This window comes from Eurypyga helias, unplaced genomic scaffold (assembly GCF_000690775.1).
Source record: "Eurypyga helias isolate BGI_N326 unplaced genomic scaffold, ASM69077v1 scaffold4351, whole genome shotgun sequence".
In the NCBI taxonomy this organism is placed as follows: domain Eukaryota; kingdom Metazoa; phylum Chordata; class Aves; order Eurypygiformes; family Eurypygidae; genus Eurypyga; species Eurypyga helias.
The window spans coordinates 6,186-21,502 of record NW_010230068.1 but is presented as its reverse complement, the minus strand read 5'-3'; the positions used below and the strand labels follow the sequence as shown (position 1 = coordinate 21,502).

The 15,317-nt window shown below is 41.6% G+C and overlaps 1 protein-coding gene across 1 annotated transcript in view; it reads right to left on the bottom strand.

The window, feature by feature from the left end:
• GLIS1 (GLIS family zinc finger 1) overlaps positions 1–12,739 on the bottom strand; it is a 107,499-nt gene extending 94,760 nt beyond the window's left edge. Inside the window, exons 1-2 of the mRNA XM_010160606.1 lie at positions 12,588–12,739; positions 4,941–6,042 (exon numbers count right to left, since the gene is read on the bottom strand). Of these exons, the coding sequence (XP_010158908.1) occupies positions 4,941–6,042; positions 12,588–12,739 (1,254 nt within the window). The remainder of the gene's footprint in view (positions 1–4,940; positions 6,043–12,587) is intronic.
• Positions 12,740–15,317: the final 2,578 nt, after the last annotated feature.

The following is a 15,317-nucleotide window of genomic DNA, read 5'->3' as shown; positions in this document are numbered from 1 at the left end:
AATGCTACAGTTCCTTGACAGTATCGGGAAATGCCATCACAGACCTAATAAAAAGAGAAATCTCTGGTGAGTCAGCTTTGATAGAATGGATGTTTCCTACTATTGACTTCAAAGGAAAGAAATTGAGGCTAATATTATTGTTGTTTTTTTTTAAAAGCACTCCTTTGGCATCAGTGCATGACACCCTCCATTCCAAAAGCTGCAAATACTTTCCAGACTTCCACAACATTCCCTCGAGTCAGGCATGGAAACTTATTGTTTAGGTGAAGTAACTCAGAATCATGTAAGCTGGTGCATGCAGACCTATTTTCCCTGCAGATGCAGGATTGTCCCTCAGGCTCCTCTGTAGATGTAGCCTGTAGAGATCTCATTACTCACCATGTATTGCTAGACACATGCTCCCCACTGACCACAGACAGCCTAATACTTGAGAACAGAGATTCCGCATCGGTTTCCTTAGCAGCAGAAGCAGTGATACTCATCTGCTCAACAGGCCCCTTCCTCTTGTAATCCTAATGACCAGGTTGCTGCCCATGAAGTGTTACAAATGTAGCTGAGCCTTCTGATGGAAGTTTTCAGAGGTTTATGACATGTCAAACCACCTGCGTCAGAGACGTACAGTAAAAATAACAGGCAGTTCAGCCAGACCTATCTTTCGTGTAATCTCTACAAAAACCTGTTTCATAGGTAAATTGCAAGTGGTTAGTTTGTGTAACATAGTGATTTGAACAAACGATCTGCACTGGAATGCTGGAATTGCCTAAAGATGCCTTTAGACAAGTTACTTATCTTCTCCATGTCTCAATTTCCCCATGTTTAATGCAGTACCTATAGTGTCTCACTCTTAGGGATTCAAAAGAACTGACTACAAACAGCACAGGTGCTGGATTTCACTGCGTGCAATACAGCACCCAAGTCATTGCATCCAGTCTATTCTCAAACTGAGTATGTTGCATATATACAAGAAAAAACTGTTCTACTTCAAAGTCTTAACTATTTAGGCAAGAACACAATGTGACCGATCTAGAACGCACGCGGGAGGCATTTGTTTCTTGGAAGCACGTGAACTAGAGACATTAACAACGGCTGTTATCACTGTCCAGCTCCTTTCGTGGATATCACATAGGTTATGATATCCAATTTCTAGAAACACTGATTGCGTGTGTAGAAATTACGTAGAGATAAATACATCTGCCGTGACCATGTCTGTGGAGGCCTGAAACGTAAGCACATATGCAGGCACTGATGGGAACTTAGCTTCCTACTCTTTCTGAAGCCACAAGAGTTCAAGAGGGTAAACTAATAAGCCAAGTATGGATTTGTCCAAATCAAACAATTCTACACAACTAAATGAGCAGCTCTATATTTACATTTGCAAGCAGAGGCTTAAACTGAGGATGCAATATATGGAGATCAGCAGGGTTCTACCCACCAAAGTATTGGAAGAACTGAAAGACGGCAAAAGATGCAGCTACGAGAAACTTTTTTTTTTAAATAAAAACCATTTAAGCTTGCTAATTTTTGCTGTCTCAGACAATCAAAATTCCAATTGTCTGGGACATCAAATCTAAAAAAGCATGAAATTAATCTTCAGAAGTTAAAGTCTTAAAGGCATTGCATCATTATTTTTGTTGGATATATTTTTGATTATAATGCAGATGAACCCCAAATTTAATAAAACTAAAATAACATGAGTTAAGTATGAAACATAACAGGATATTGCAAAGAGATTAGGTAGTTTCCTTTAGACTACTTGCAGAGCCCAAGGAAAAACCAAACTGAGAGACACAATGACGAGAAGGCACCACTTAATTAGAATATTTAACAGAATATGAAAACAGAATACTCATAGCACCAGTTTTGGCAATGAAACCCAGTGAGCGGAACACAGACCCAAAACATCAGTAGTTCTCTACACCAGATACTGTTTTGCCTGTCGAGTGTCTGTAGTAAAGAAAGAAGCAGGCTAGCTAAATTTAAACCAGCTGTAACGATGAGAGTGTTACAGTTGGATTGAAGGGAGCTTACCTCATGAAAGTATTGTGGAAACTGCTGTTGGAAAGATAATAAAAGGATTAACTGAAGTTTTAGTGAACCATTTACTTTTCAATCAAAATGTCTCATGTATTTCCTGTTCTCAAGTAGCTTGAATTCCAAAATTCCTTTGTCTATTACAGTACATAGTAGCAAAGCCTGTCATAAGAAATTAATAATTTTACATGGAAAAGTACTTTTATGTATGAGGGCGGGGTGAAGCTCGCTGTTAGCTTCTCCTGAGCAGTTCAATACCTAGTCAGCCAGTAATCTTACAGAGAGGAACAAAATCAAGGGCTTAGAAGGAAAGTACAATGGGTAATTGTGAACAGCGAAAGAAAATCTGCACTACAAATACCAAGAGATGTAAAGTTACTTTAACAGGGCTACAGCAAAACCGAAACAAAATCTCAGATCTCTATAGACGGAGAATGAATTGCCTTCTTAATTTGCAGGAATAGCAGCACAATTATTACCACATCAAAAGAAAACCCATCATTTAAAATGACATGACATCACTGCACAATGAAACACTGCACAGCAACCCTTGTTTAAAGTGGAATGGAATTCGCTGGGCAAATAATCCCCACTTGATATTAATAACTTTAAGGAGCCGTGTTGCAGCTTTGGATCTTGCCCCTGCTAGATCAAGGTCTTTCCAGGGTAGAAAACTAAATTTGCAAGAAGACATATTTCTCATGTGCTCACTTGGATCCAGCTTTACCCCACACAGGATTCCAGGTTGTAACATTTAATACATGGATACCTCAGCTCATGGTGGAAGGCTCTTACTCAGGGAACAGAAGAGTTAACTGCAAGTTGTGTAACGTAAAGCTCCTAATCCTGATTGGGCCATTCCAAGTATGGAAACAGCTACAGTATCTGCTCAAATAAACCAGATCTTTACATACTTGCATGCCAAGGCTATATACATGTGCCATGAAGGCTGTCTGTAATATCAGATGCAAAGGTTTTTCCAACCTATTCACAATGTTAAACCTTGAGATGTTATCAAAAGCTGGTTCTTTAATGCATATGAACATAATTGAAAATGGAAAATTTTTAGCATTTTCTAAGATACTATATGATAGAACGTCTCTGGTTTATCCAGTTTCCTGTAGGAATGGGAATGCAACATTAGAAATCTGCTATACAATACCTGCCAAGTAGGCATTTTGCAGAAAAAGACAAAAGTTCCCTCACCCATAGTGTCTACTCAATCTTTCAGCATCACACTAAAGCTAATCAGGGCTTCACGTTTTAAGTATCTATTTTAAAAAGCATGAGATAAAAGTGGGAAGGAGACTGATCTCATTCCAGATGCTAAAGACACTAATACCAAAAGTAGGCTAAAATAAAATCTGTAAGTATGCTTTCACAGCTTGCTTACTTCAGCTTTTGTATGGAAAGAAGCAACTAACTTGTGTTCTCCTTTGATGATTTTTGACCAAATGAAAGATGTGCATAGGAAGTTAAATTCTTTTTTACTTTTACAAATTGTGATTGAGCTACTCGTGGAAACAAGCAAGTCAGTTCTTGTTCTCAAAGGAAAAAGAAACAGGTAAGTCTCAGAGTGTTTCCATGTTATCTTGGACAACTTGATGGTGTTCTCTAAATATCTGCCCTGCTTACAGTATGATTTTAGGGAATACCCACTGAACAGTGCAGATATTAAGATAACGTTATTTATCCAAGGGAAGTAAAAAGATAATCAGGATGACTACTTACAGAGAAAATTTGTCTCTATAAAATAGTTTGAATAATGTTGTTTTCTTCTTCTCCTTTCTATAACCACAGCAGGCCAGCAAGATATTTCTTGAGCATATGAAAAAAGTGAGCTTTTTATATATGTTCTTTCCTATTCCTCCATAGAAAACTACAGCTTGCCATGGAAAAGTCTTTAAAAGTATTTTCCATTATATCATTGTCTGATCAAAACAATAAAATAGACATAGAGTCAAAAATTCTGCCTATCAAGAACCACAACCTGCTGCCATAACCGTTCCCTTTGTTTGTACTTATTTGTGTGTGCGCCTGTGTGTATGTGCATGCGCGCACACGCGTGCGCATGTGGGTGTTACAAATAAGACTTTCCAAATTTCATGGCCCAATTTGGAAGTTTATGTCAAACTTGGTTTGCTTCATCTGTTTCAGTCAGGGTCTTATATCATTGTTGTTTCAAACATGTGGCAAGCTTAATGGAAGTCATTAACTTTTATTTTAGTTTGGCCATATTGTCATCATGGTGGGCAGATGCAGAGATGGTGTTATTCCCAAGATCCTCTTTTTGGAACACTGATGTTGTTTACATCTTCTTGATCAGAAGAGAACAATGGTTTTTACTTATTTTTAAAGCTCTGTTTTGCAAATTAAATAAAGCCCCTAACAACCTTTGAAAATGTAATTAAAGATATTCTTTTTATTCTTTTAACTATTTAAAATCCTTAACAAGTTTCTTTTCCATTCTAAACTACCATTTGGAACTTCTGCACTCACAACTCTATGGGTTATTGTTCAGCTGAAGGAATGAAAAGAATTTCATTAGATGTGTTTTATGTTTTTTGATTAAAAACGTCACCCGAGGCTCAGTGACTTGTTTTACGTTAAATGACTGCTGCGTGCTTTGATCATCACTTTATTAATGCTTTAATGAATATTAAAAAAATAAAGCACTGTATTAAAAGTTAAGCTCTCGTATAAGGAAACTGAATCCCTCCTCCAAGAACTACAGTATTTCTTACTCAAACATTTCCTTCTAGATTAAGGTTTTCTCCAACTGCCCTTTAGCCCGCTGCAGACTAAGTTACAGGAAAGCACAACAATTATATTGGAGTAAGACTGAAGAGAGACCAAGAAAGAGAGCAGAGTAGGATATTTCTAGTCAAACAAATATATTCCAGACTTACCATGCACTTGTTCGGTTTTTCTCCAGAATGAACCCTCATGTGAATCAGCAGCTTGTAACGAGCATTGAAGGGTTTATATCGGCGGACACAGCCTGCCCAAAAGCAAGTGAAGTCCTCTCCTTTCCGCTGGTCAATGTGAGTCTTTTCTATGTGCCTGACCAGTTCGTCTTGTTGGTCGTAAGTGGCACTGCAGTCGATCCACCGACAGACCTGTTTGCCATTGCTGAGGTCCTGTTCATCCCCGTCGCTGGGCTGCAGGGACTTCGGAGACATAGAGGCATGTAAGTGAGGCAGTTCCCCTTGAGTTTGGCTTAGCTGCTGGTGTAGGTGGTAAGGGGGAGGCAGCCCCTGATGATGTCGAAAAAGATCAGCAGTGGAGGAGTAATCGTCAGCTGGTTCTTGTTTTAAGAAACTCACCTTCTGGGTGCTGTGTGAGGTGTTCTGATGAGGAATGCTTGTGCCATTCATCATAAGGCTGAGGCTTCCATTCTCTTCCACTTGCTGCATTTGTATCTGCTCACAGTCACCTCTGTCACATTCAGCGGAAATAGGCACAAGACATGCTGGAGGGGACGGAATACTGCAAGGGTTTCCAGGCTGAGAGCAAGACTGGGGCCGAGAGGATTTTTGAGCACTGTGATGACTGATCTCCACAGGATGAGAGGAAATGCCAGTTGAATTAGTCCGCAGTCCATTCACACAGGTGACCAGTGACGTCTGTGATGTGCGGATGATAGCTGTAATATCAATTCCGTCAGCTGAAGGCGGCACAACAGAGATGCATCTCTTCTTCAGGTTGCTGGTTTGTAGCCTGGCTGAGTGCTGAGGGGTGCCAAGTGACAAAGGACCCAGGGAAGAGCTATGTTCATTATTAAACAAGTAGGATGAAAGTGAATTTGTAAAGCTATTATTCATTAGGTCTATTTCAGGATGCAGACTACCGGAGGCTCTCAGCTCCATCCCCTCCGTAATCCTCCTATGTGTGGAAGCCTCAGACAGAACCTTATAATCACTCGGGCATTCTTGTTTAATGTGCTGAGCCGGGTGACTTCCATTCAGGCATGGAGCAGCAGAATCTACCGCATCTTGAAACCTGGGTGACCTGTAATACAGTTTTCATTAAGCATCACTAACTGCCACAGGACTTATGATTTTTGTACAAGACACAACACTTCTTAAGCCCTGCAGAATGGAAGCACTTGTTCTCTGCTGAATGTTGCCTGGCTAATGCAGCAATTACACCAAGAAAATCTGCAATGCTTCCTCTACAACCCTTGTAAAGGCAGCATCGTTTTACACAGGATTAATTTTACACACTGGGTTACGCACAGAACAGACAATCTCCCCTCCACTGCTACAGGCAGTTCATCAATCACAATCTAGGTTTCCAATGCATAATAGATTGGGCAAAACAATAGCTGAGAATGAAGTTTGAGAGCTTTGGGCATTTCTGAATTATTCAAGTATCAGCATTTTCCTCAGAGCACACTGGGAAAATGCCTTGGCATTCTTGTTCACACGAATCAGAAAAGGCTAGCTGAGCTCTGCTTACATGCCAGAGAGATGCTTTCCTCCACTAAATTAAAAAAGGAGCAAGATCAGTGGGGAAGAAAGAAATACAAAGAAAGAACAGTTCGCTTTCAACCAGTGGTGTGGAGTAGATGAGAGATCAGCTGAGTATTTACTGCTAAGAGGTCTACAAAAGATAACTAAGAAAAGTTCACAACCGGCAGATTTAAATTGGCAGGCTATGTAATCCCATTTCCACTTTTCCTAGTGAAGTCTACATGGGTCTGCATATCAAAAGAAGATTGTTCTGCAGAATGATTTTTAATCTTTTTTGATGTGTGTTGAATCCAACCACTCAGGAGGCGGAACCTTGAGAAACTCCACGTAGACTTTTCAGAAAAACACCTAATTTACAAAACATTTCCTCATAACATTTTCTTCCAAGTAGTTAGCAATTGGTTTATACCTTAAAATAAAGCACTTTATCTCAGATATGAACGTTTACTGTGGATGACCCCACTGTTTTCTCTTAGGACCAACAGGTGTTCTTTACATACCCCTAAAGCCTTAACTCATGGCTTCATCATACAGTGATGTGCCAGACTGAGAAGAGGAAGCAGTACATTGAATCACAGAATCACAGAATGGTTTGGGTTGGAAGGGACCATAAAGACCATCCAGTTCCAACTCCCCTGCCATGGGCAGGGACACCTTCCACTAGACCAGGTTGCTCCAAGCCTCATCCAGCCTGGCCTTGAACCCTTCCAGGGATGGGGCATCCACAGCTTCTCTGGGCAACCTGTCCCAGTGCTCCCCACCCTCTCCAGGAAGAACTTCTTCCTGATATCTAATCTAAAACTCCCCACTTTCAATTTAAACCCATTACCCCTTGTCCTGTCACTACAGGCCGCTTTCCTGCACATCTGTGTGCGGGAAAGCTGTATCTGAACTAACAAACCCTCCAGAGAGGTGCTCCACAGCTCTTATGCTGACACGCTCCACTTCAATGAATGTTATGCTTTTAAGGATGCTAGCACCAAATCTGCCCATGTGGCAATTTGTGTGTGACACAACAACTAAGACAAACCAGGCACACTGTAAAGCATGAAACACACATGCATAAGGTATTTGGGACATATACATACATTGAACTGTGAAGCTGCTGAATAAACTGCATTTATTTTATGATTTAGATGATTTTATCACTCTAATTTCCATTAATCCACCACTAATATTAAGATGGGAAGCTGGGACAACTTCTAACACGACCTTGGTGACAGCTCTCAAAGAACTACCGATTAGAAAAAAAAAAAAAAAACCAAGAAAAAGCGTCAAAAATACTTCCTTCCCATGAAAGTAAGGTTGTCAAAAAAATTACACCTGTCAAAGGCCCAATTCTGTCAACAGTGCATTCACTAATGGCAGGTTTCTAAGCTCCAACAGTTTGCAGCGAGTAGGGCTTGATATAAAAAACCCCTTTAAGGCCATGAGAGAAGTGAAATTCCCCACCACTCACTGCTACAGAACAATCAGATCTTACAGTTGCCACCAGAAGTTTAAAAAGACTGCATTTACAAATTGTAGAGGTTTCCATAATCCATTAGTCATAATCTCTCCCTTTAGGTTTCCACAGTTGGTCTCAGGGTAAACTTAAAGCACCTGTTTTCGCAGATGGTAAATTAAAAAAAAAAAAAAATCCAAACCAAAACCAACAGTATTCATACATTATTTTTTAACATTTACCAAACTGTATGCCTGTAAAATAGGTGGCATAAGCATACATAAAAACCTTTTACTGCACATATTTGGGAAACCTTGCTCTGCTTGCTTGTAGCTTCACTGCTCAGTAGAAAGCGTGTTGTTTTAAACTCATTCTGAAAAGGTTTTACAGCATACCATTCCAGGCACTATATTTCCTATTACTTCGTTTCTTCTGTACAAGAACTTTTCTAAATAATTCAGTTTGTATCACAGTTCAGTGGTCCCAAAGCCTCAGGCTAAAGTAAACACGACACATTTCTTACATCATATAAAGCTAACCCAAGCCTTACGTTTCAGCCTGTGATAATTGGTGTCATATTATTAAGCTTTATGTAAAGCTCACATCTTGCCAGAAATCCATGTGAGGACTTCAAGCTGGAGTCAGCACACATTACCAGGATGGATACACATGTCCCTGTCCTAAGAAACATTAGGTTCCCAAAACTCCCAGCAATATTGACCTGCATTTCCAGCACAAGTTCTTACTCAGTCAGGACTCTCTTGCTATCATGCTGCAGTGCAGCATATGAGACACAGAAGAGGGAGGAGTTTTGAATCAAAAAGCAAGCTGGAACACCTTATTTCAAAAGCAAATGAGATTAAGGCATTGAATTCATGCTTCCCATTGGCACAGCTGTGTCTTATCCATGTTCTCCCTACATAATGATAAGCACAGGCTGCTTGTGCAGATCAGAAGCAAGTCTTTTCTGGGCGCTAGTTTCCTCTGTAGTATTGTACATTATATGCCCTGTAGTAGCTAACTGCTGGGAGAATCTGGTGTCCTTTCAGCTCCTGATGTTTGAGTGTCAGGCTACTTAAGGTTGCATTAATGCAAAAATTAATGCAAAAGATGTATTCCTGGCAGAATTTTGCCATCACTGTTCTAGGGAAAGCCCTGTTCTTTCCTCTCAGTCCTGGCAGATGGGGGTGACAAGGAGCACAGAAACAAAGCTGATGCAAGAGGGAAAAGGTGTCTGGCATCCAACTTGCTGGGTGCCTCCTCTTATACCCATTGACTGTTCGGTCCTGTAGCGGCACCTTGCTGTTCCAGCTGAGGATCAGATTCCAGGCCTGGTACAAAGAGGCAGCACCAGCCATAAGGATTTCATGATCTCTGGACAGTAGTGAAATAGAAATGTATAGAAAGAAACAGCCCAGCGGAGAGTGATAGGGACAAAGACAGCTGGACAGTGTACAGAGCACAGTGTGGACACACAGATCAGCATGAACAGCTCTGGGGGGCTTGCAGATGAGCAACCCTGGAAGGAAGTGGGGTCAGCAGAACATACCCCACAGACCTCTCTTGGCAGGGAGCATCCATGCACCAGAGATGGGCAGTGTGAGGCAACAGAATCGCTGCTTGAGCACACAAAGACCTTCAAAGAGTAACAGCAGCCTCCCAGAGGATACTAAGGCAGTGTTTCCAAAGAGACTCTCTTACGTGGTAATTGGAGCCAGAGCACGAGGCCAGTAGCACCATGCCAGAAGCACTGCAGTTCCCAACTGCCCTCAGAGGAAAAGACGGCTGTATCTAAATCTGATTATTTACAAAACATACATGCCTTCAATTGCCACTGTAAATGCGCAATCAGTGATAACTGACAGTTTTAAGAAGTTGGAGGAGATTGTTCTGCTGCACATCCAGGGATCCTCTGCAATGTTATCTGACTGCTCTGAGGCCTTCCCCGGGTTTTATATGCTGAGCAGTGAGCACTGTGGGCGGGTTTGCTCTGTCTGATAATGGTTTATTTGACAACAGGCCAACATCAGCTGTGCGCTGACTCCAACTGTGGTAAAGAAGGTATTAGGGCTTTTCCAGTCCCACACACATTGCATTCACAGATAGCATGTAGCAGCAATTACGTTGCACAACTCAAAACCTATTAACTGAGTGGGGAAAAGGGGCCAGGAAGAAGAGGGATCTGATTCTTGGGTGAAGGCAATCATTCCTAGAATACAGTTTCTGAGAGGAGGTGATTCAGGAAGAAGCTGAAGGGGATAACAAGTTTCAGTGCACTGAGGGGAAAAAAGGACAAAGCCATTCATAACCCAAAATCCTGAGGGAGATTTTGGATTGCTAAGGAGGTGCGCTCCAGTTTGTTTGGGTATTCCTTGGACGTTGCATATCCTAGAATTGCAGACTGGTTCAAAGCTCAGTGCAGAGAGATTGTCTGAACTTGTATCTCCCTTTATTTCTGTGTTGGTCCTAGAGCTGGACAGTACAACCAAATAGTTCACCCTGACTTCTGTGTGCTCTGCTATCTGGCCATTCCAGCCCTACTTCTCTCAGCTGATTTCTGACAGAGGCTGAAATCTGGGGAGGCACAGAGCAGCCTTGGCTCCAACTGACTTCACTGGAACCTGATGGGCATTCACCCTCGCCTCAGTTATGTTCTGGTTTCAGGTCATCAGGGGAAGACCACGTTTTCTGTCACTTGCTTGTCAAGAACCACGAAAGCCATGAACAGGAATCATCCCGCTGCCTACCTTCTCTCACATGCTGAGGTTTTGGCTCTGTATCACGTATCTCATGAGTAGCACAGTGATAAAACTAGACACCGTTTCTGTGAGGTCCATAGGGCAGAGCTGGGCATTGGCTTTGCCTTGCAAACCCCATGCAGGCAAAAACAGTATTAGCCAGGTGCACATACAAGCAGAGCATGACCAGTAGGACACACAAACAAGCCGTAAATGAATGGAAGGGTCCTTCAAGATATTTTCCAAACATTTCCAAACTGTTGCTTAGAAGCACCAGAGCCTCAAGGCTTTACACCACGCTACAAAGCAAAGGGGAGGGCATCAGGCCTATCACCTGCTACTTTCTCATGTTATGCAGCAGACAATCCTTTATGTTGTTCTGGGAATCCTCTTCTAAACGAGGGCTGGAAGGGGTTTATATTTCTGAGGGTGGGTACTGTGATCCACCGGTATGCAGTTATCTGTCATTTCCTCATTACAGATTTTACAAAAAGGTTCAAAAAGATCTAAGCAAAGAACTCTCTTCCTCCTTTTGTTTGCTCTTGCCCTAATTATCTTTGTTTCATAATTGTCCTCACTGACAGAATAAGAAAAGGTTAACTGCCAGTCCCACACTGAGCCATAAAGAAGCAAAAAGGGAGCAGATTTACATCCAGCTGCAACAGCATCTACAAATCTTTGCAGTGATAGCAGAATATTTTGTTATGTGGCACAGATATTATTTGTCCTTTTCAAACAAACAAAAAGCTCTTTCCACTTGGTTGCCATACTGCTGGGCTTCCTCTTCCTGAAAACACAGATGTTCTTGCCCTACCAGTAGATGGAAAATGGGAAATAAGACATAGATATGTATAATGAAATCAGAAACAGTCAGATGTCCAAGACCAAGCTATGGGCCATATTTCCTCTTGCTGTGACTGTGGCAATTTGGGCTTGATAGTTCCATGCACAGAGTGCCAATTATTCCAAGTATCTAAGATAAAGGCTGCAACTTTATGTAGGTTTTTCTTTTATACAGCTCTTCAAAAAGGTCAGGATTATTCTGTATTATATGCCTTGCCAAAAAGCAGCGTAATTAAAATAGATGGACAGATTTTAATTTGTAGCAGGCTTCTATTCACAATGGATGTCTGTTTGGGGTACTTGTTTAAAATCTGGTAATGTTAAATTTGTAACAACAACAAAAAAATAATAGAGTTCTGTGTTTTCATATAATTAATTTATAGCAAATGTTTAAATAGAGATTCTGTTCATAGCATATCCAACTACAGTGTATATATCAAAACCAGAGACCAAATTTTCACATTATGGCCTTAAAAGCAAATACCAAGGATGTGGCTGTATGGGAACACTGAAAATGCTTCACTAAAGGAAATGCTGTAGAAATAAAAGTGGCATTGGCTTCCTGTAGGTTTGATGGTGGCATGCCAAATTGCCATATGGGAGACATTGGTTTGGGAGTTTGTATCATCCTTGCCTTCCAGGCCGCAATTAGAAAAACAACATGGCGTTGGGGCGGAGGTACAGAGGAGGCAAGTCTGACCCTACTTAAGCCCCTAGCAAAACTCTCATTGACTGCTGAGCATGCTGGAAGAGACCCCCAGAGAAGCTGTATTTACACTTTAGTGCAGGGAGGCTGCGGCTGCACATGCAGTTGCTCCTACTGGCACCTGCCTCGGACATCCTCGGCACCTGGATGTGCACACCAGCACATCCCTGCCCTGCAGAGCTGCCAATGAGCAGCACGCTTACATGAGCCTACAAAGCACTTCCAAAACGAGGCACAAGCCAAAAATACTCTTCCAGATGTAGCACCCATGGATGCTACTGGCAAACAGTTCCAACAAAGAAGCACTACAGCAGAGCAAAGTACATGGCCCAATAAAATTGCAGCGATACCTCAGATCAGAGTGTGTCAAGTTCAGCTGGCCAACGTGAAGCAGCCTCTCACAGGACAGCGGGTGGTCTCGCATCAGGGAGTTTCCTGTGTGGATGAACAGACCTTGTCTGCAGACAGGCACTGAGCTGCTTGTCATCTCCATGTCCATCATGTTCTTCTTCTCAGAGATCAAATTACAGTGATTGTAGCCACCGTTCACTGTCAAAAAAAAAGAAAAAATCATAAGCCTTTGATTAAGAACTCATTACTTTGTATGCTCATTTGCATATTTTGTATGCTTATTCTGGATCTCCTTGTAAAATTCTTGTAAATGACATGGCACTGGAAATGAAAGGTTTCACAAGGAAGCAAAAATTAATTCCAAACGAATGTGGATCTGTGAATTATGGATGTTTATTTCTCTTTTTAAGTTTTGTGGCTATTTTACACTTCATAATCTAACTCAAAAAAACCTTAAGTCTGACAGCTTGCCCTCCTTCAGGGTACTTTTATGGCAGCCCTCCCTGTGTTAGATTTTGGAGAGGGATGTTTCAGAGTATTTTCAGGGAGAGGAAGTCTCTGAAAACAGTGACGTGAATCAAGTTTTTCTTTGCAGACAATTATCTCTGTGATTATGACTTTAGATGGGCATGTTCCTACTTTATTGTCAGGTCAACAGTGTGAAAAAAGGAAACTAATTTTGTTTCAATGTATACATTTAACTGTGTTTTCCAAATAAGCTATTATTATAAATGCTAATAATAATATATTCTGCTCTGATGAGTAATACATTTTATCAGACTTGGAAAACCAGACTGGAGTTATAGCAATGTTCTTCAGAATTATATATATAACCACAGATGACAATCTAGCTAAAAAGAGAGGACAAAGGGGAAATTTAGAATTTAGATTGAATTGGTCAAACTCCTTCCCCCTTGTACATGGTGATGGGTACTGTCAAGCCAGACTGCACAGCAGTCAATCCATTCTCCAGGGAGGCATTGAGTGTTCCACGTTGAGGAAGAGAACGAAATCTGCAGTCAAAGTGAGAGAAAAGACAAAGCCTGTGCTGCTTCATGTAAATCACCGATTCTCACAAGCATCAAAGTTTGTCCTTTACTAAGGTGTCAGAAGGCACCATAGTTTTGCTGTCTATGAGATTTACCCAGACAATGTCTATGTCATTCTATCATCTCAAAATGGGTGGTTAAGATGTGCTCACGCAACTTCAGAGCAAGCTTTCCTCTCCCCCTTGACTACAGAAGGCACTCCAATGAGCAACTTAAACTGAGTACCTGTCTTTCAAACAACTGTGGTTAGGCAAAATGAATCCCTCTGAGTTGCATAGGACTTACAGACATCCTTATCACAAAGGACTTCACACTGCTTTCAGGTCTGGTCCTTCTTCTACTGAAACCCACACTGGACCTGCCATTGACAGCAAAACATCTACCATTTCAGCCCTGTAATTTGTAGTATTATCCAGAGTAGGTATATATTGATACAGAATCACAGAATGGTTTGAAACTGGTCTTTCTCCATCTTTCTTATAATCCCCCTTTACATATTGAAAGGCCACAGTGTGGTCTCCCCGGAGCCTTCTCTTCTCCAGGCTGAACAACACCAACTCTCTCAGCCTCTCCCCACAGCAGAGGGGCTCCAGCCCTCCGACTACTTTCATGGCCCTCCTCAGGACTCGCTCCAAATGGTCGATAGCCTTCTTGTACTGGGGGCCCCAGAGCTGGATGCAGAACTGCAGATGGGGTCTCACCAGAGCCGGGTAGAGGGGCAGAATCCCCTACCTCAACCTCCCAGTCAGAGTTCTCTATACAGCCTAGGATATGGTTGGCCCCTGGGCTGCAAGTGCACATTGTTGGCCTGTATCTGAATTTCATCCACCACTATCCCCAAGACATTCTCTGCAGGGCTGCTCTCAGTCAATTCATCACTCCGTCTGTACTGGGTTTTACACCTATATAATATAGGTACTACACCCATAGTATATAGGTATAGTATTACACAAATAAGCAGATATCACAGTATCTAGTTAATGATATTTTATAATATAGGGGTAAGTAGAACTGTACTTGTGAAGTTTTGCAATCACTTCAGTTACATCGATTATGAAAGTTCCAGTCAGAGATTGTGCTCATTTTAGTTGGTTACTGCTTCAGCACAGCTCCTCTGAGGAAAGGGCCCCTTAACATACATGAACCCGTTTCCTCTCATGGACAGCTGCTATCCCTACAGCAAACGAAGGCAAGTGGGAGAGGCTGAGCTGCTATGGTTCTCTATAATTACAGTCAATGAATGCTTTGAAAGTGATGAGAAGCACATTCAGGTTTTTGGTGAGAAGAAACAGGTGACTGGGGAAGGCAGAAAAAGAATGAGAAGAAAAAGTCTCTGGTAACTGGAGAGATTGTGAAAAGGATACCAGCACAAAAGTCCATTCTCCTCCACTGGCTGGGCTCCACAGCCCCCATCATGCTCCACGGCACCACTGTAATAGGGAAGACCATGGCAGATGAAGACATAGCCCAGGCAAGCATCCAGACCCATACAAAAGAGTGGGTACATGTGACACCCAAAGTACAAGTCTCGTGAGGCATTATTGTGACATTTCCAAAACAGAATTCCCTGTTTCCAGTGAAAAGTTTCCAGTCCTCGGCTGACACGTTACGTTTGTTGACCATTTATTTATTTGATTTTCATTTTTTATGAATTCAGAATCTCTAAAATTGAAAAACAAT